The 21607-nt window shown below is 40.5% G+C and overlaps 2 protein-coding genes across 2 annotated transcripts in view; one reads left to right on the forward strand and one right to left on the reverse strand.

Moving 5' to 3' along the window:
* Positions 1 to 1756, reverse strand: part of FAM114A2 (family with sequence similarity 114 member A2) — a 35891-nt gene extending 34135 nt beyond the window's left edge. Inside the window, exon 1 of the mRNA XM_026510834.4 lies at positions 1663 to 1756. The gene's annotated coding sequence lies outside the window, so the exon portion shown is untranslated. The remainder of the gene's footprint in view (positions 1 to 1662) is intronic.
* Positions 1716 to 19840, forward strand: MFAP3 (microfibril associated protein 3). Its single transcript, XM_026510836.4, has 3 exons — positions 1716 to 1796; positions 12191 to 12656; positions 15602 to 19840. Exons 2-3 carry the CDS (start codon positions 12362 to 12364, stop codon positions 16393 to 16395), a joined length of 1089 nt encoding a protein of 362 aa, XP_026366621.1. The 5' UTR covers positions 1716 to 1796; positions 12191 to 12361; the 3' UTR covers positions 16396 to 19840.
* The last annotated feature ends 1767 nt before the right edge of the window (positions 19841 to 21607 follow it).

Below are 21607 nucleotides of genomic sequence, written 5' to 3' on the forward strand. Positions count from 1 at the left end.
CATTCCCAAAACACACAAAAAAATTCAGATGCAACTACCCACACACATACAAACCACCTCTGAAATATTCATTCATTTGCAAACATTTTTTGAATACCTACTATGTACCAAGTTTTGGAGATTAAGAATTAATTTATGACACAATTTCTGCCCCATTTACTCCAAGAACCTAATAGGAAAGACTACACAGTTTTTGCATAAAGTTCAATCAATGTTTTGTGTGGCTAATATGTACTTTTTTTACACTATCATCTCACTTTCCTTATATGTGCTTTCCAAAGTACAACACATAATAATATAAATTTTATAAATAGTATACTATATGCAGCAGTCCCCCTTATCCAAGGTTTCAGTTAACTGTGGTCAACCACAGTCTGGGAGGAAATGATCCTCTTTGTGAGGTGTTGTCAGAAGGTCAATAGCAGCATAATGCTACATCACAGTGCCTACATCATTCACCTCATAACATCTCACCACATAAGCATTTTATCATCTCACGTTTTGGAATATATCACCTGTAGATATGGGGCAACTATTATATAGTATATGTAATATACATATTACATAAATAATTCATATAATTTTATAAAAGACTGAAAGGACATATTCCAAAACAGTAAACACTGGGTCTATTCCTTCATTTGTGCAACGAAGATTTAATGAGCACCTAGAATGTGCTAGACATTCGGCTAAGTGGAAAGGTGGTGGCTGTTCATATTACCATTACTATCACTTTCATTATTATAATGGCTGTGCTATCCTTGTTCTCAATGGATTCATACTCTAACAAGAAAAGCAAAAAAAAAAAAAAAGGAATAAATTTCAGGTATAGGGAATCGCAGTATTTAATGTTTTTGTACGTTTTCCAAGTATCCCGTAGTGAGCGTATGTTATTTTCATAAATGGAGTGGAAAGACTCCAAGAACTGAGACATCACAAGTAAAATTAAATAGCTGAGTCCTATTTCTCAAAAATAAAAATGCACACATTCATACGTACACATATACCTCCCCCCATTTTCCTTGGGAACTTCCAGTCACACAGTTACCAAAATGGAAGAGGTTTAGTTTAGCAGCTAAGAGCACGGGCTCCGGAATAAGACTTTCTTTCAACTTTCCTGAGGGCGGTAACCGCGAGGAAGTCAGTTCACCTAGCTGTGTCTCCGCTTCCTCAACTGTAACACGGGGCTGGGACACCTGCCTGGCAGGGTTCCCACAAGGATTCCACCTCATGAGGTAAGCGAGGGGCTTGGAACAGAGTCTGGCACACAGCCTCGCATAGGTAACAGCTGCTATTAGGACCGAGGAGGTGGTTGTTTATGTTATTACTGTCGTTATTAACATGGCTGTCTCTAGACGGACAAACAGGCGCTCTCACTTCTTCCCACATACAAGACCAGGTCCCAAACGGGACATCTGAGGTCAACCAGCGCTCCCAAGTTCTACGACGCGGACATCCAGAGTTCCTCACACAAACGTAGCGCTTCAATAACCAAAGCGCTTTACAGCCTCCGCTTCCATCCGGGAGGTGTCGGCCGCCCAGCCCCAGACCACCTCCTCCCCCTCCCCAGCCACCTGGAGGGTCCGGCCCCGAGTCCCGAGCCCCCGCACCCCACAGTTCTCCTCCCTGAAAGCCCCGCACCCAGCCCACCGCCACCCTCACCGCCGCCACAGCCGCCGAGGAGCCGCTCCTACTTCCCCGGAAGTACACTATCAGGGCGAGGCGGTCCCGCCTGCTCCAGAGCACTTCCGGGTCAAGCCTCCGCTGGGGCCAAAACAAGCGAAGCTGCCAGTCTGGTAAGTGAGGGTTCTGTCGGGGTCGTGCGCGAAGGTTACTGGGGGTGCTCAACACACGGCTTTGAGCTGATGGGTCGGGGTCCGACGTGAAGGGAGCTAGGATATCCCCGGTCCGTTTTGAAGGCTCCGTCTGAGTTGCAGTTCAACCACCGTCCGTGTTTCCTAAGCATCGGCTACCTGCCAGGAACTACCCTGGGGGCCTGGGACACACCGGGTTAGAAGCCGACACTGGCCCTGCTCCCAAGTAGTTGACATTCTAGGGAGAGGCCGGCTGTAAACAAGTCAACAAGCAAACAGTATCATTTAAAATAGGAGTGTGGGCGGGGAAAGATGGTTGTGAGTACTTTAAAGAAAAGTAAACAGCATAATGTAATGGAACAAAGTGAGGGAGTAATCCTTAAGAAGATCTTGAGGAGAGCATTTGAGGCGGAAGGAATAGCAAGTGCAAAGGACTTACAGTGGTAATAAACTTAGCAAGGTCAAGGAAAAGAAAAAAGGCCATTGTTACTGGTGCAAAAAGAGGAAGGAAGATGAGGCCAGAGGCTTAAATGGGCCATATCTCGTAGTGTCTATGAGCCAGGACAAGGAGTTGGACTTTTATTTGGAGAACAATGGGAAACCATTGAAGGTTTCTATGCAGAAGAGTGATGTGCTCTGATTTATGACTTTAAAATTAAAACTGACCTTCATCAGAAAGATGCATGTCTTCATTTGTCTTTGAGCAGTGAGAATGGTCATGAAACCCAGACTGAAAGCCAGAAAGACGCATTAGAGACAACTTCATTGTACAGATGTGAAAAACTAAGTCCCAGAATGGTGAAGGGATTTGGTCTTTTAAGAACCCAGGTCTTTGAACTCCATCTGTTGCCTTCAGGATGATCATCTCAATGTCCATATATAATAATTGTCACTTCCTTAAACCCTTCAGATAGTTTCCTCTGCTTTTCATGGTGGTTCTCCCCCACTTAAGGGCATCACTGTCACCTGGTGGCTTGTTTAAAATGCCTATTCCAAAAAGAAATCTGTATGAGTATAAGATAGGTAGTTTCCTCTGGTTTTCTGTGGTAATGGAAATGGCACAGAATTTGGGGCTTAAGAATGGAATCTCTGATAAGTCACTTAACCGTGTCTTAATCTTACATTTAAAATGCTGCTGATAATAACTATAGCAGCAGTTTTCAAACATTTTGGTCTCAGGATCCCAGTACACTTCTAAAACTTACTGAGAACACCAAGGAGTTTGTGCGTGGGACTTGTGTCTATCAATGTTTGCCATTTTAGGTATCAAAACAACTTTCAAAAATTTATTTAAGATAATAAATTCATTACGTGTTAACATAAATAGCATTTCTATGAAGAATGTTTTCCAAAACAAAAAATCACTAAGAATGGCATTGTTTGGGTGCCTGGTGGCTCAGTCAGTTAAGAGTCCGACTCTTGATTTTGGCACAGGTCATGATCTCAGCCCACATTGAGCTCGGTGCTGGGCGTGGAGTCTGCTTAAGATTCTGTCCATCTCCCTCTGCCCTTCCCAGACCTCCCCCTCCCCACTCCTTCTTTTTATCTTTTTCTACCTCCCACCCCCCCTCCCTCTCCAAAAAAAAAAAAAGGCTTATTTTTACAAGTCTTTTTAATAACTGGTTTAATAGAAGATAGCTAGATTCTCGTATCTCCTGCATTCATTCTCTTGTGATAGCACTCGTCATGTAGCATCTGGAAAATTGCACATATTGTGTGAAAATGAGAATGTAAAGGTAAATAAGATCCTAGTATTATTATGAAGATCATTTTGAAAAGGTCCCAGGGACCGCAGAGGCCCCTGTACCACACTTTGAGAATCACTGGATTGCAATATTGTTATGGCAATCAAAGGAAATACGGGCTTGATTTGTAAGTCATTAGAACTATATGCACATTAAAAAGCAGGTGCTCAGGCCTTGCCCTTAGAGATACCAAATCAGTAAGTCTGAGTGGGACCAAGAAATATTTATCTTTAACAAGTACCACAGATGAATTTGATATAAGTTCTCAAAAACTGCAATTTGAGAAAACCAGCTACAGATCAAATTCACTCTAGAGTGTTTTCCCCACTAAAATTTTAAAAGCTGTTATTTCCATATCTTCAAAAATCTCCATTAACACTTTCCAGAGACTGAGACTCTAGAAAGTCAGCAAGAAGTTTGTACCTAAAGCAAGTACCTTCTAACGGCCAGGTTGATGAGCATCTGAATTCAAATTGTTGAATCCAGTCCTATGCCAAAAACTGAGAAAGTTTTTAAACTCTGATCTGTAAGCTTACAGTCTTTTGGACAAATAGATAACTGATAGAAGAGGGAAACTGGTAAGTCTTACAATTGAGGACTCTTAGTGTGCTAGGCGACTGACAGAGCAAAAGAAATTCATCCGAAATGAAGAAGATAAAGGTTGAGAGGGCTTCTTGAATAAGGTGAAATTTGAGTTGGATACCGTAGAGAGGGTGGAATTTCTGCAGGAAGATTTTGGTGGGGAGGATCGGGAAGTTTCAAGCAAAAGGGACAGCTAGAACTAGAACTTTAAAGTAAAAAGTTACTTGGAGAGGTTAGAGTGGAACAAGTGTAGTTAAGGCTTTGAGCCATGACAGGAAGCTGGGAAAATTATAAGATTTAAGCAAAGAAAGGAATAATAATGATAATTAGCCTCCAGATGAGGAAACAGACCACTACAGGTCATAGCTAATTGGTGACAGAGGTGTAACTGAAGACCCAACTTCTAGATCCATTCATTCCTTCAGCGAGCAATTATTCTGCACACAGACACTACTGGGCTCCCTACGGCTATTTCTTCTGTTCTACCACCTGAATCTTTCTGGAAATTATGGATGCCTGACCAAAATTTGAAGCTTATCTCTTGGGCAATGGAAAATCAATAGATTTTTAAATCATAGTCACTTTTTTGAGTTAGTGTTTAGGACCAGTTCTGAGAGGAGCAGTGTTTGGGGTATAGTTGGAGTTAATGAGACCCATTTAGAAATTCGAAGAATAGTTTGGTGCTCAGGTAAGGTAAAAGGACTGTGACTTAGGGTGGGGACACAGTATGATTTAATTGAAAAACATCTAGGAAGTGGAATAACAATAACAATAGCATGTATTTATAATATACCCACATTAGTTCATCTAATGCTCATAACTACCCTACGAGGTCATTACTGTTAATAACCTTATTCAGTAGATGTGAAAACTAAGGTCTCACAAGCCCACGGCTTCATCCAAGGATAGGATCAGGTACTTCAGTCCATGCTACTAAACAAGAAGCCATGATGATCTTGTAACTTTGATCTTGCAAAACTGAAAGAATTATATTGTGTGGCCAGCATCCAAGATAGGTATATACTTGGCAAATAGATCTGGGGGTGAGAATGAGAAGTTCTGTTTTCGTTATATCGAGTGTAATTTTTTAGGCTATAGAGGGAAAAAAAAAAGTGGGTAAGGAGATCATAAAATCTAGGCCCATTACTTACTATATCCAGTAGGTATCTTTGTCATTTGCATCCAGTAGCTTCAGCGAACGCTTATGGCAAAAGGGTATAAGTCACAGTTATAGGAAATAATCCTGAGTTTAAAACAAAGCTCCAGTAAATACAGAAGAAGGTGTTTTTCAGTGGGCCAGAAAACAGGTTGAAGTTTGAAGTGAGCGCCCAAATGCCAGATATGAAGTGTATGATGGTTCCAAGATACTACTGGGAGCGTAAGGGCTTTTTTAATTAGGAACTTTTCAGAAAATGATCCTCAAAATGGTGATCTGTTGGAGTATTACTAACCTTTTTATGGTTCGGATCTCTATAATAAGCTTGAGTATAAGCAGAACAGTTTTATGTTTATTCTTTGCAAAGAATAGAGGAGTAGTGACAATCTGCTCTTCATTTGCTTTTTCTCCCCCTTGCCAATTCAGAATGCTACTTTGACCATTTGTGTGCCCGGCGTGGGGGATCTTCTCCATTTTCCAAGTGTAACAGTGCAGACAGAGAAGAGTAGATAAGCTGTAAATACAACCTGGAATACATTTATTATGGAGAATAAAGCATTAATATCCCAGTATACTTGAAACCAATACCATCTGGGCATCCGTGTTTTTCCCCACTTTGTGTTACCCCAGAACTATTTCTGCAAACAGCAGTTTCCTCAGCCAACTTAATATTGAGCCATGAGAACGGAAATCAGCCACATTACTTCCTTATTTACTTCTGTTGAGAATTGGAGCAGAATGGAAATATTTCTTCTCTCTGAAGTTGGCAGGAACAGCAACAAGGCAATCTGTTAGGGATGACAGCTTAGGGGCTTTTCTTTGTTCCTTGTTTCTTTCTTTATTTTTTTTTATCATATAGCCAATATTTAGAATGGTTGTATCAGGTAAAATTATCTACATTTCTGATTATTCATGATCCTAGAAGAGCTTATGTTTTATTGTACCTAAAAGATGAAAAAGGAGTTGGATTAAATTCTAGTATCACTTTTCTGTTATTCTTATTAATGCTGCAGAAAGGTAATAAAACATTCTACCAAGTAACTTTACCTACAAGTATAGCATAATCCTTTTTAACTGTTTATAAGGTGGCCCTTTGATTTTCCTTTTTGAACTCTTTCCTCTTAGCCTCAGATGTCAACTGCAGCATTAAGAAATAGCTGGCTCAGTCGGTAGAGCACACAATTGATCTCAGGGTCGTGAGTTCAAGCCCCACGTTGAGCATGGGACCAACTTAAAAAAAAAAATCAGCAGGCATGATATTATTATGGGAAGTCCTGAAACTAGTGTGTAAATTCCTGAGGCAATGAGACAGTATCCTAATACCCATCCCTTGCAGCACCCATTACTTCATCTTGAGCAAGATGGGCCCCTGATTTAGCTGAGCTATTTAAAAATACTCACCAAAGTGAGTAGAATGGTTGTAGTCAGTGTAATTTTTGTTGAAAGTAGCAGACTGATTCTAATACAAGTAAGGAAATTTGGTACGAAGACCTATTCTGATCCCAAGGGTGATTTGTTCCTTCACTCTGTTTTCTGTCACTTTGTTACCTTTTTGGACCCATACCTTTGCCACTGTTTTCTCTCCCACCTGCTCAACAGCCTCTTATTTGCAAGTGGATTGTGTCTCAGTAGCTCAGACTAGAAGTCCTTTGTGTTCGGGATGCCCATGTATGAGAGTACAAAGTGCCCACGCTGAGCCTGCCTTTATTGACCAGACATGTAAGAATAGTGTAGGACCTGTTGTTCTTCTGGCATAAAATCAGTGTACCAGGCTACTTCTGCCACCTTTGTCATAAGAGCAATTTAAGAGTGTTCATCGTATTTTTCTTAACCCTGTCTTGTAGGTTTCTCTAAACTTCTAGTAGAGGCTAATGGTTGTGTCTGTACAGAATAGGAACCGCAAATCTTGACCTCATGGGTAGTCTGTGCGCCACACTCTGGTGCATAAGGAGGAGAGGCGGTAGAAATCTTGGATGAAGATTGCCTGGTAGCCACAGCCACAGTTCAGTCCGTTTGGGGAACTTTTCTTTTTTCTCCTACCTAATCATTTCTCCATTTCCTTTCTTGGTTTTACATTTAGTCTTAATTTTTGTGGTTTTAATTTTGAATGAAATTGTATAAAGATGTTTATTTCTTTAAAAAAAAAAAAAAGAAGAAGAAGAAGTCATATTGGAGGGAGGAGTAGAATTCTGTCAGGAGCCAGAGCAGCACTTTAGTGAGTCTCTTTCTCTTTCCCTCTGCTCCCCCCCACCCCTTCCTTCCACTTCTCTTCCCTTTCCCCTTTCTTCTTTTTCACCACTCTCTTTCCCTTCTGTATCCCTGTGGGCCTGTCTCTCTGCTTCTGTCTGTATGTGGCCCAAATCTGACTGCCTCAGCGCCTTCTCTTTCTCAAATGGCCCTAACCCACTGTGTCTCAAATCCAAATTCCAATATCAAAGCTTCTGATTAGTTTAGTTGGCCAAAAGGTTGACTTCCTCCTGGGCCCCCGAACGTAGAGGCAAGTCTTAAAAAAGGGGAAGAAGGTAAGCTAGTCACGTCACAACAAAGATAATTTACCACAAACTCAGAATGCACAAAAAATAATTTAACGTGTCATGGTTGGACTCCCAAGTTCAGTTTACAATGGCTGTTTGATCCATATTATCACTTATTTGCAATGAGCAAAAGAAAAATGTGAAATTTAAAATTACAGATTGAAATTACATCATTTCTCCTCTCCAAGATTTTTAAATGGTTGCATAGTATTCTGAGTAAAGGTGTTTCATTTATCTTAAATAATGTTTTATTATCAGATGTAGATTTTAGCACAGTATCTAAAAGGACAATCAACAATAATAACTAGAGATTATTCAGTGATTACTACTGCCAGACGCAGTGTTTTATACAGACAATTTCCTTCAAACCTCACAACAGTCCTATAGAACAGGTACTATTATTTTCCCTATTTTAAAGATGAGGGGACTGAGGCACAGGGAGATTAAGTCATTTATAAAAGTGGCAAAGCTGGTCAGAGTCCATCGGGATTCAAATCCAGGAAATCTGGCTGTAGAGACTGTACTCTGAACCTCTCTGCTACCCTGCCTTTCTCAGAGGCCTACAGTTTGCTGATCCAGGGTAATCTAAGTCCAGAATGGAATGTGAGTGACAGTTCTCTCTTCTGTTCGGTCTGCAGTGCTGTTGTAGAGGAAACAAGGAAGTATAGTCATAGTCTCTGGATGCCAATCCATGGACCCTCGGCCTCAGAATCATCCAGAGAGCTAATTAAACACCATAAATTCCAAGGTCCAAGTCCAGAGGTTCTTCTTCACTAGGGCTGGAGTGGGTCCCAGGAATCCGTATTTTTAACAAGCTCTCTGGATATTAGTAGTCAGCCTGGGCTTGGTAATCTTTTATCCCCACGATTTTCTTCTAGGACAATATGGTGAATGAAGACTTTGGGAGTTGGGGTTGACTCAAGGACTGCCTTTAGGCATTATGCCTCTTGAGTTCTCTGGAGATCGTTAGCATTGGCTGTCTCAATGTAATAAGTGCTAGTAAAGGCATGTCAGTTTGAATAATTACAATCCCTAGTGCATAACATTCTTCAGTTTACAAAGATAGACCACATACTTTATCAAATTTAAACTAATTTCCATGAGTAAATATTTATTGTGCTAGTTTTGAAGTATAGCAACACAAAATACAGTCCCTGTGCTTCAGGAACTCCTCGGTGAGATGGGGTGGACTGCCTAGACGTACAGAGCAGCACATACCAGAGCCGGTGAGTAGCGTAATGGCGACAGCTACAGGAGCTCGGGGGGGAGGGGAGCCGGCCTGCATCCAGGTATACTCTGGACCACGTGGGAGGGAGAGCCAGGACTGGAGAGGAGACTCGGGGAAGCTGCACAAAGGAATTCCACACAGTAGTAACATTGCCAGGACCCCGCTTGACCCACAGCCCTCTCATATGGAGGCTGTTCATTCCACAGCTCCTGCATCTCAGCAGGGAGAGAAAGTCCATTTTTTTTCTATTTCCAGTGTCTTCTACTCTAGCTGCCTTGATCCTGGGGTACATTCCCTTTCCTACAGGTGATCTGCCCCACTCTTGAGCCTCCACATTCTTTGACCTTTTCTTGTTAGATGGCTGTCTCCTTCACTCACTTCAGCCTTCACTCCAGCTCCCAAAGTCCACCTCCAGATTTGCTGTTGGCCGAGACTGCTCCCAGCGTTCTGGCCATCCCTTCTCATTACCACAACTTGTAGCTGTTTTTCCTCAACACCTCCTAACCAGTGATCTTTCTGCTTTTTCCTCTGTTCCTTTACTAGGACATTTCTCTTCCATTATCGATTCCTATTTATCCCTCAAGTACTGTTGCACACCTCACTTTCTCAAGGCGGCTCTCTGTGACACATTTAGCTCCCCACATTGGGTATTACCATAGCATCCTGTACTTTCTCTTGGGCAGCATTTACCGTATTTGCATGTGTTTAGTTAGTATCTGTGTCCTCTGCCAGACTTAGCTCTATGAAGGCAGAGACAGAGACGGTGTCCTTATACAATAGGTTGGCACATAGAAAGTGCTCAGTAGATACAGGTGAATAGATGAAAATGTGTACCTCTAGTCAAAAATTGTGGTTCTGGGGTACCCGGGTAGCTCAGTTGGTTAAGCGTCCAAGTCTTGATTTCAGCTCAGGTCATGATCTCAGGGTCTTGAGATTAAGCTTTGGGCTTCGGGCTGAGTGTGGAGCCTGTTTGAGATTCTCTCTCCCTCTCTCTCTGCCCCTCCCCTGCTCGTGTGCATGCTCTCTCTCTCTCTCTCTGAAATGGAATGAAATAAAATAATTAAATTGTGGTTCTGACTTGGTGAAATAGGTAGGGAAGAAGGGGATGATGGCAGGTTAAGAAATGAGGTGGTATTAGAATAAAGTAGAGTTGTGGGTGGTTTATTTGTTTTATTTTTGTTTTCCTGACAGAGAGGAGGCCTCCAGCTCAGAGCCTTTAGCAGACAGCAGTTAATAACATTGCTTTGCTTTTATCGTCTTTCTGTGTACGATTACTCTTATTTACAGATGTGATATAGACGTTCCTTTTGAAATAAATGTATGAAAGTAAAATAATGACTTAAATTCTTGACTTAAAGAAAAAAAAATCATACCAGTAGAAGAAATGAATGAAATTGGGAAAATGCTAACTTGGATACAGCCACAGGAACTCATTATCAAAATCCTGGGGAAGACCTAGAGCGCTTTTTCAGCGCAGTCATTTCCTCTCACGATTGGGAAGCAGTAGTCTAGAATAAAGGACAAAAGTTTTGTCCACCGGTTGTATATATTGTACTGAAAAAGAACTTGGGAGCTCACACATGTCAAGCTCCAAGCATGGTGCCTGGGTTGTGACAGTCATTTACTAAGGGTTCTATTGTTTCCACTCACCACTCTTTGCCCAATAGAGACCAGGATTCACCTACTAACATACAGTATAATTTAAAGGAGCAAGTCACTGTAAAGTGAATGAGTTGGATCTTCCAAAATCCCCTCCAATGCCAAGTTCTTTGTTTACTGTAGTGTCATTTTAGTTGGGTTTGGGGAAGAAATAGAAAGAAACACATGTGTTCTATCTACTATGTATGACAAAATCTGAAGTCTTTTGTTTTACTCTAAATAGTCCATTCTTATATTTTAAAGATATAGCAAGATATAGAAAATTATTATTATCATTCAACCATCCTTTCAAGGGCTAATGAAAATTAAATGACATTTACAGCTTACTGTGATTCAGACTTTGAGGGGTTTAATAGCTAAATACAATGATCCATTGCTTTTTATGTTCTGTGATCAAGCAGCCTTCGCGTAAGTACAAAGGAGAGTCATTTCCAAAACTAATTATTTTGGGCCTTCATAGGAAATAAAGCTAGGCATTTCATCCTATTTTATAGAAATGGAAGTTGAAATTTTTCTTTGAGAGTCATTGATTTAAAAGAGGAATCAAATTACCAAGAAGATGCTCATAATCACATGAACTCTTAGGCTGGGGTATTTTGTTCTTTGTTCGTGGTATTTTATTTGTCTGGCACTCTTTCCCTGTAGCTTATATTTGCATTTCTACCAACTAGACATTGAAGATGTCAATTCCTCCCTGAGCTGATTTTGCAGACTTTGAGCGAAAATTTGGTATTCTCACGAACTATTAAATATACCGTATTTTGTCTCTTGATACTGAAGAATTTGTTAAAGGAAAATTCTTTTGTCTAACATTCTTGCCCAAGAGGGAGGTTCTAAATTCTCAGAAGTCAATAACTGTTTATGTGTAGGTAGTAGTGCAGTTTTCTTTCTGATATTAAAACAAACAGAAAACTACCTTAAGTGTCCTTACATTATTTAAAGCTAATATATTATATACTTGGATTGCTCAAATTTTGAGCTCCATGGTTGTGATCATGATGTATCAGTAGATTTACATTATTGACATAACAACAATGGTAGTGGTGCAGGTTGAAATAAAAGATCGTTAAGCTAAATATTTTAGCCTTCATTGGCTCCCTGTGGCATAAGATTTGTCAGAGTAAAATAGAATCATAGTCTTTCTGAACTAGAAGAGTCTTTAGAGAGGTCTCATCTAGTCTCTCATTTGACAGATGAGAAAACGGCCAAGGGAGAATGCTACTTGCCAAGGTCTTACAGCTTGTTAGTAGCACAGCCAGGGCCAGAATCTAGGTCTGCCTGCCATTTCCTAATTCAGTACTCTTTCTGCTGTCTCTGTGTGAGATTTTTAGGTGGTGTTCTTCCTGTTTTGCTCCCTGATGCCAGTGCCAATTATTCTAATCAATTTCACATCTATTCATTTCTAGAACATTAGAGTTTCCCCCCCATTATGAGTCTTTGTTGGTTAAACTTTATATCTGGCTTTCTTTTAGGTTGGTCTCCACTCACATCTTTTAATCTTGAAGATTTCAAAATACGCCTGAATCTCCCACTTTTTTTGGAAAACTCCCAATACCAAGCAATAAATCACCTACCGTGCATTTGTTATAGAATAGAAGCTTTTGAGTTCTCCAAATCTAAACAAGACTTCCTCCCATTTTTCCATGAAGCCACATTGTTGTCTGTTCACTTTAGTGGTGAGTGTTACTGTGCCAGCAGCTTTTGTTTTGGAAGATGTAGGCTTCAACCAAATGGCCCCACTGGGAACAAATCATAGTTCCTTCAATTCATCATTTCCTCCAAGCTTTGAGCTCTCAGCAGGTTCCCACTCAGGGGACGATGTCATCATAGCCAAAGAGGGAACTAGTGTTTCACTCGAGTGTCTTCTCACAGTCGACCACTATGAAGATGTCCGTTGGTACAACTCAAAAGGACAGCAGCTGGATGGCAGAGGCAGAGGTAACTATGCCAGGGTATAATTAATCAAGGCTACTCATTTCCTGTTACTTCTGTCTCCTTGGTTTGATGGCATATGCAACAAGGAATGTCAGTGATGAAGTGCTGGGGGGAATAGTTAAAACTTTTGAAAGGCCTGGAGTGTTCTAACTGTGGGAAGAAGCAAAATAATTATAATTACTTAACCAGAAGAAGAAAGAAAGAATAGTTATAAATTTAACAGATACTGACATGATGACAGGGAGCTATCGTCTCCCCTGTTGGTGAGCTGGTTTCCTTCTTCATTGAAGGTAGACTACATCAGGGCTGCTGCAGACAGCTATGCAAGCTGTGCACTGCACAGCCCCATTCACCTAGACTGTAATATGAATAATATAGTGTGATGGCCCTTTGTGAATACAGGAGGAAGAGTTGTGGCTAGACTTAATGTAAGCTTGTCATAAATTTTAAAATTTTGTTTTAAAATGAGTCACTAAAAATTTTAGAGGAAATCTAGGATGGTTTTTAAAAGATTATAGCTCTGTGCATAAAACTTTAAGTCCCTCTGAGAATTAGAAAGGCACTGAGAAGGAGCACTATAAGCCCTTCCAGCTCAATTTTTTTCTGTGCTATGCCTTGATTTACTTGAAAACAGGAGAGCTTTTCGTGTACCTTTGCCTCTCAGTCTTAAAAATCACCCAGACATAATAGTGCAACCAAGGTCTCCTTTTTGACAGGTTTTTATTTGATTTTGCTGTTTATGAACCTGTGAACACATCTTAATCAGAATATTATTTCCTTAACTAATATTCTGCTAGAAAGATCTTTTTGGAAACTACTTGTATTAAAGTACCTCAAAAAGAAATCACCGTGAAAAATCAATGGGATAAAGATTAAATTCTGGGATACTCATAAGCTACACCTTCAGAAAAGGCCCTTCTTGTCTTTTTTGCTAGACAGATAGTCTAAACTCTTGGAATAGAAAGGATATTTGGTTATTCATATTAGAATGGAAAACAATAAAGGAGACAGATGGTGTTTTCTTCTAAAGTACGCGCTAAACATTTTAACTTTGTATAAACTGAGTAATTGGCCACCAGGAGATTGAAGAGTTTAAATTGTTAGAAAAAACAGAATATTTGTAATCAGTTTCTTAAGGAAGCTTTTGAGTCAGGATCTCTAGAGTAGTGCCTAGAATGTATATTTTGAACCTGATGTGGGGTTTCATATTTGGACGCAATGATCTAGACTCTTATTTCCTTTGGGCTCTAGGATCCTGACCAAACACATCTGAGGTTTGAATTATTGAGTAGGTGTGATCATTGCAGACTGACCACATCAACAAAGCTTAGGTTAGGATGAGACCAACAAGTGAAATGGCAGTTTCATTTTCCTTTTTGCCTTTACTTTGAAAACCACTAACATCTATCATTGATGCTTTCAGTAGCAGCTCTGCAAAACTGTATTAAATTTTATGAATCTCCAGTGAGAGGAGTTTAAAGAGCCTGTCAGTCTAGTATAAGGTTCATAAATCTTGAGCTATTATCAGCAAGTAAGCTAGAGAGTTTACATTGTGGTCGTAGTACAGTGGTTGATGAATTGAGTGTATGTACTTCCATACTTTGGATTCCTAGGATAGCCTTTTCATAGCTCCAAATTCATAGAACAGAAGCTTGTGGAATAATGAATATATTCCATAGCTATATATTTTACTCTTTTTTTTTTACATTTGTGAAGTGATGGCTCTTAAATATAACCATAGAATTTAGACAAATTTTGATGACAATAAAAATGGGCATAATCCAGAGTGCTTACTAATTGATGTACCACTAAAATAATCTGGAACCGTAGAATCTCAGGGATAAAAGAAATCTTGAAGATCTCAACTTCGAGATCTTAAGATTAGGTGCTCAGTTGGTGCTTAACAAGCAGTCCCCAAGCCTCCTCCAGGACAGCACCTCTAGTCATTAGGACTCACGTCTACACCCCAGGTTAGCCTGCCCATCCCATCTTTGAATGGCTTTTGTAGTTAAAGTACAGGATACACTGAGAATTGACCACAAACAGAATTGTGTGGGCAGAGCCCAGTTACGAAAGGGTGTTGAATTAAGGTGGGTAGTCCGTAGGCTTTGCTTTTCATATTCTTAGATGCTTTTGTGTTCATGTTCCCTAAATGAAGATGCCTTCGTATATGGAAGACAGGCAGCATGTCTTAGGTTTAAAACAGAACCCAAAGGTCCTTCAGGCATCTTAAGGGCAACTTTATTCTCTTTGCCAAGCAGTTCGTTTACCCTGACTTGTGACACCTGTCTTTTGGCTTGTGCTCCAGTCACTCTTGCCAGAAAATCAAGATATCATCAACAAACCTTTTGTAACAAAACAAAACAAATGTGCAGATTAGACAGTTAATAGTTGAACAATGCACTAAATTGGTAGGGGGGTTTGGTTTTTGTTTTCATTTTTAATTTTTGTCTCTTGTTATCAAAAGTAAACAAATACAGTTAAATAAAAAGAAGAAAATGTAGATCACTCAACGCATTACCCCAGAAATACCATTGTTTGGTATTTCTGAGGCGCTTCCTTCTAGTATATGAAAATGTATAGGTTAGAGATTGTGGTGTACACACACACATAATTTTTTTGGGGGGGGATTGGTCACTTAGCATTGTATAGACATACCCGTCTCCCTGAAGGGCTTGTTATGTCTAGCCACGAAATGTAGCTATGGTATCATTCACATCAGGAAGGAAGATCTTGATTCCCTTTTGAACTTCCAAGCTGTTTAAATTCCTACTCTGGACAGAAAAGTCTGCCCTTTCTTACATGATTTAAACAAGTAGCAGAACAAAAGAGATGAGTTGAGGTAAAGCACTGTCATGAAGAGGTGGCATATTTATGGCAAGGCAGTTGGCTTATTCAGTAATACTATTCTTTATGCCTTAATGTTTTTATTTCTGTTGGGTTATCAGGTGGAAAATGGTTGGTTTCTGATAACTTCCTGAATATCACCAGTGTAGTCTTTGATGACCGAGGGCTTTATACATGTTTCGTCACCTCTCCAATTCGTGCCTCCTACTCTGTCACCCTGCGTGTTATCTTCACGTCGGGAGACATGAGTGTCTACTACATGATTGTTTGCCTGATCGCCTTTACGATCACCCTCATCTTGAACGTCACACGGCTGTGCATGATGAGCAGCCATCTTCGTAAGACCGAGAAGGCGATCAATGAGTTCTTCAGAACTGAAGGCGCAGAGAAGCTTCAGAAGGCCTTTGAGATCGCAAAGCGCATCCCCATCATCACCTCAGCCAAGACTCTGGAGCTCGCCAAGGTCACACAGTTTAAGACCATGGAGTTTGCTCGTTACATCGAAGAGTTGGCAAGAAGCGTCCCTCTTCCGCCCCTTATTCTAAACTGTCGGGCCTTTGTTGAGGAGATGTTTGAGGCTGTGCGAGTGGACGACCCTGATGACATGGGAGAAAGAATTAAAGAGAGACCTGCCTTGAATGCTCAAGGTGGCATCTATGTCATTAACCCGGAGATGGGCCGGAGTAATTCACCGGGAGGAGATTCAGATGACGGTTCTCTGAATGAACAAGGTCAGGAGATAGCAGTTCAGGTTTCTGTCCACCTTCAGTCAGAAACCAAAAGTATTGATACAGATTCTCAAGACAGCAGTCATTTCAGCCCATCTGATGATATGGGATCTGCCGAATCAAACTCTTACTCCAAAGATGGGTCATACGAAAGCCGTCAGTTGTGAGCTATGCCAGTACCTACACAAACAGCTCTCGCAAAAGGAACCTGTTTCATGCAGGAAATAACATTTTTACCAAAAGATAACTGGGGGGGGTTCCCCTTGTTAATATTAAGCACATCAGAATGTGAATTATTGCCAAAATCTTTGTAAAAATTCAGTGTTTTTCCTATCTGATATTTCTCAGTCATTTTCCTCAAGCTTGATTAAATGACACATGCTAAGACTTAAAGGAGCTTGAGAGATAAACATAATGGATAAAGTACCACACTCAGAGTTCCATGGCTTCTCTTCTCGTCATGGTTCTTCCAGTGGTTAGGGCTGACACTTATCCTGGGGCCTCAGTTTTCCCACCAGTAAGATGAGGGATTTGCATTAGATGATATCTAAAGTCATTTCTAGCCCTGTAATATCTTACCTGTCCCCTTTAAACCACCAGAATCATCAGCACATCTTGAAGTAAACCCTTCCCTAGACTTTAAGTCCCTTGTTATGGAAAGGATCAAGCTGAGACTTTATTTTGTGATTTAGATTCCCACACCAATGCCATAGTGCATAGAAGTATGGGTGTTTTTCAGATGTTTTGCCATGTGGAGTGTGCAATTATATGTGCTAGGTTGGGTCTCTTTAGTGTAGCCAATGTCTGTATTGTTATACAGATATCAGGGCGCTAACTGCTCATTAATAAACTACTTTCCATGAGTAAATTGGTCCTTTTGGGGGATACATCATGTCTTTTTAACTTACTGAAGTATCATTTAGTTCATTGAGCTGGCAGTGATTTCCCAGCTGATCTCCAAAAGTGAGCAATTTGTTCTTAAGGAATAATGTCTTCAGTGCTTCTAGAATAAGAAACAATGTTAAATCATCTATCTATCTCTGGTAAATCATGGATTTTTGACATTTCTGTTAATAGAATTTCTCAGGCTTTCCCTTTTTGAAAGTACTGGACTCTGTAAGAGGGTTCTGTGTTTGGGATCCCATTCCGGGAGGTTCCTCTTTAGACTTCTGTCAACACTCTTGCCCTCCTTGATCGTTAATATGGTGCTAAAGGCTGCATGCCTCCCTATCTGGTTTATTTTGTTTATATTTTATTGTTGAGGTTTTTATTTTTGTGCACTTCAGATATAGAATTCTGAGCTAGGGCTGCTTTTATGGTCTTTCTTAGAAGCACTAACCTGAAATAAGATTAGATAATGATGTGTGGTATATGTGAATATATTAAATATGTAGGCATAGGTATAGGCAGCAGTACGCAGATATATATACACACACAAATAATCTAGATTTAAAGAGGGAGAAAAATTATGGATGATGCCACCTGATTGAACTGTGTATAATGAACACTTGAGACAGTATTTCTTGCCTGACTGAGCCTGATATATAATAGAATTGTAAATACTCTTCAGAATAATGTCTTCAGCTACAGGAAGCTTGGTGTCATACGATTTTTAAGAACTTGGCAGTGGAGCTCCATTTGGTGCTTCATGTTTCCTCATTTGGCTTCTGATTATTGAAGCATTACTTGAACTAGAGGTTCCTGAGGGAAATGTTCAGAAGAGGCTTTATCAGGATTTTAATTTAAGGTTTCAAATGGAGGAAGGCAAGGAAATAGCATAACCAGATAGAGCTCACACCTCCCTTTGTCCAGGCTTATCGCAAGTAATACATCTCTTCTGGATAGCATGAATGAATCAGTGTGCAGTTTTATCAGATGGCATTACGGATAAAGATGATAATGCTGCCTTTTCTGTCTCTCAGGCTGTTTCCATGGAAACCTCCAGAGCCAAACAAAAGCTACCAGTCTTTTAACCAAAGCTTGCCTTGGCTCCTAGACCTGCATGTCTTTAAGGAATAATGTTTTCATACAGTTGGCTATGAGAGCAAGGGCTGTTCACCATACCCTAGATTATAGAACACTTTTTCCCCTCCCAGGCTGTTTCTCTTAAAAAATTGAAAATGCTAAAAATCTCTTCTCTGAGGTCTGTTCCCTGACCATCCCTCAGATCTTTAGATAGTACCTCCAGACCTATCCCAGTGTAGGGAGTTTGGGGTCATTTCTTAGAATGTAACTTCTCACATTAAAGAAAATGGATTTATCCCACATGTTCTCACAATGGACATGAGTGTTTGGAACCTTCAGGTAGACATTTTTAACGGTCAGAGTCCTGGGAAATGGGACTTTGGAAAAATATAAGAACTAATGAAAAAAATCTGTAAGTTTACACAATACTGTATACTCCAGTGTGTCCTGGTTAAATTACTTTAGAAACATACTGGTGACTTAATTTGGTGGCCAAAATAACTGAATGGATTACTTTGAATATTCCAGATTATGGTGCCAGTGATAAAGAAATGCAGTAGTCAAAATTTAATTGGAGTTGGTGTTACTTTCTTAAGCTAGTTTCTAAGAGGAAGAAAACCACACATTATTATTTTCTGTATCTAATCAAATACTCTTCATATATAATTAATAGTCTCATGTTATGTTTTTGTAAAATCCTTCACCTTTTGAACTTAAACTACAGTCTAAAAGTCTTTTGACAATAACTGTGGTGTAATTAATCTTTTGTTTCACTGGATTTTATAGTTAGTAAAAATGCCTTTACTCAGCAAATGTGTTTAAATAGTCCTGTTATCTCATTTATAAATTTTGTATTGTGACTTAATGAACCTTATAGTCCTTATGAAAAGAAGTGAAATGGTGGCTTTGTGAAATAAATTTACAAAAAGAGATATGTAAACATTTTTATAGATTCCTTGCCAGCTGAAACCAGGACAGGCATCTTTTGAGCTGATATCCAACTTGAGTTTTAGGTAGTTTGATAAGCCTGTCCTCGAAGTCGCATCTGTTCTGATAGTTAAATTCTTGATTCAGGACCAGTGAGCATTTGTATTTCTCCCAACTACCTTGACATAATTACCTTAGGAGTTGCTGATCTGGAACAGTTTTGAGAAGGTTCCTGGCTTCTTCGCCTCACTTAACATGCATTTTGAAGTCAAAGCACGCTGCTTTCTGTTCGGTCCTCGAGCCCCTGTGAACCCCTCGGTGCATTCCTCTCCACCCCCTGCATGTAGTTTCACCCTGGATCAGACTCTCCCGGGTCCCAGAGTGGCATGGGAGCATGGCATGCTTGTTTTCCAGAGCACAGCCGGCCTTGGTGCTAGCCTTGACTCCACACACCAGCACTTATAACACAAGCATATCATATGTCCTGAGTCACCGGTAAGAGAACACAATCTTGTCTCATCTAGGCCGGGAATTTTGAAAATGCTCAGCTTTATACATAAACTCCTAAGTTCTCAGCACATTTCATAAAAGTGAGTGTTATTTGGTATGGTTCAGATGACGCTTAAATGATCACCATTTTAATGAATACTTGCATTATGATTTTGTCCTTTCTTTTAAAGTCATGCTTGAATATATTTATTAAATGTTGAGTGGACTATATTTCATTTGTCTGAAATCTTCTATTGAGTACACATTTTTATGTGTGATGGAATTTGATGTTAACGATTTTAAACAGGAGTAAATTTGAATTCAACTTGGATTCTTCCATGGCTATGCATTTTAATTTTACAAATATTTAATGAGCATCTATATGTTTTTGGTGCTGTGGGCCATACTGAGATGGATGTCTTGCCCACGGTTACCATGAGGATGTAGTTAGCAGACCTAAGGGCAGCAGCTTTTCCCTTCTGAGGTAAAGGATTCCTGGCAAGGCCTAAAGAGGATTTAGCATGTGTTTTGGAAAATGCAATTAGTATATAAAGTCTGACGAGATTTGGCGTGTGGGAGGGGTACCTGTGGTACAAGCAAATGCCTGCAGTCCCGTAAGAGTGAAGCGTGATGATGGAAAAGCACAGGAGCTCGGGAGACAGGCAAAGGGAATAGGTAACGGTACAATTCATCACCTAAATACCACAGATCTTTCATTCTTAGAATGAAAACCTAGTTTCTATCTCCCTAGGGCAAAAGATCACTGGACTTGGAGTCCCGATTCCACCAATAGCCGTGTAACAATGTGACTTGGCCTCTTTGGACTTCAGACTGGAGGTGACGATACCTACCTCACAAAATTAATATGGGCATTAAATAAAGCAACATATCAGCAAACACTGTGCTAGCTCTAACATGCCATAGAGGGTAAGGGGCCAATAATGGTGCATTCAGAGTGTCAGCTTTGTTAGTGGCCATGACTGTGTTTGGGGTCAACTACAAATTCCTCCAGACCTCAGTTATAGTTGCATTTGGCTGCATGCCATAGAAAACCAATTGTGGTGGCTTACCCAAATAAGACGTTTATTTTTCTCAAATAATAAGTACAGGGGAAGCCAGTCCCAGGCTAGTGCAGGGCTCAATCCAGCATTAAGTACTCAGGCTGCTTCTAGATTCCTCTCCACCCTTAAGATGTGGCTTTCATCCACATGGTCACAAATGCCCTAACTTGGGTTCCCCTAGGAGTGCCTGAGACAAGGATTCATCTGTAACTAGTTTATTTGGAAGGTGATCCCAAGGAGATAGGAGAGTAGGGAAGTGAGACAGGGAAAAGGAAGCCAAATCCAGGGTACATTAATGAGTGGGTTACTGCTTTGGGCAACTGCTGTGCAGTCCCACTGGGGACCTCAGGGAGCTCTGCTCCCAGTATATGTAGCTCATGCCTCAGACGTCCCACCTGAAGGCCAAGGAGCTCAGATATTCATGCGCCAACTCCCATCTGTCATTGAGGGCTGCCCCCAAGTTCACTAACCCTGGCACTTTCAACCTGCCACACATAGGCTCGCATGATCCTATAACCCGCAAAAGCCCTCAGAGTCAGGAGCTTTCAGGAGGGAAGCCTGTGTTGAATACAGGAATGGTGAGTGTCGGGGGATCACGGGTGGAACGCTGATAACACCCGCTACACAGACAACTGCACCTTCAGCATCATGTCTGCATTCCAGGCAGGGAGAAGGGTAGAAGGGCAAAGGGCAAAGACACATAGCACCTGAGTCTACCTTTTTATCAAGAAGATAGCTTTCCTGAAGCCTCACCTGACTTCTGTCACTCAGCTGCCAGAGCTGGATGACATGGCACCTGTTGTCACTGTAAGAAAGCCTGGGGAGAGGACTATGTGTATTTTTTAACTGGACACACTGCCTTAAAAGGTTCTATTATGAAGGAAGGAAGGATAGAGTGGAAGTTGCAGGCAACTGGTAATGTGCAACAAGGTCATCT

The sequence above is a fragment of the Ursus arctos genome, unplaced genomic scaffold (genome assembly GCF_023065955.2).
Source record: "Ursus arctos isolate Adak ecotype North America unplaced genomic scaffold, UrsArc2.0 scaffold_15, whole genome shotgun sequence".
Taxonomy (NCBI): Eukaryota; Metazoa; Chordata; class Mammalia; order Carnivora; family Ursidae; genus Ursus; species Ursus arctos.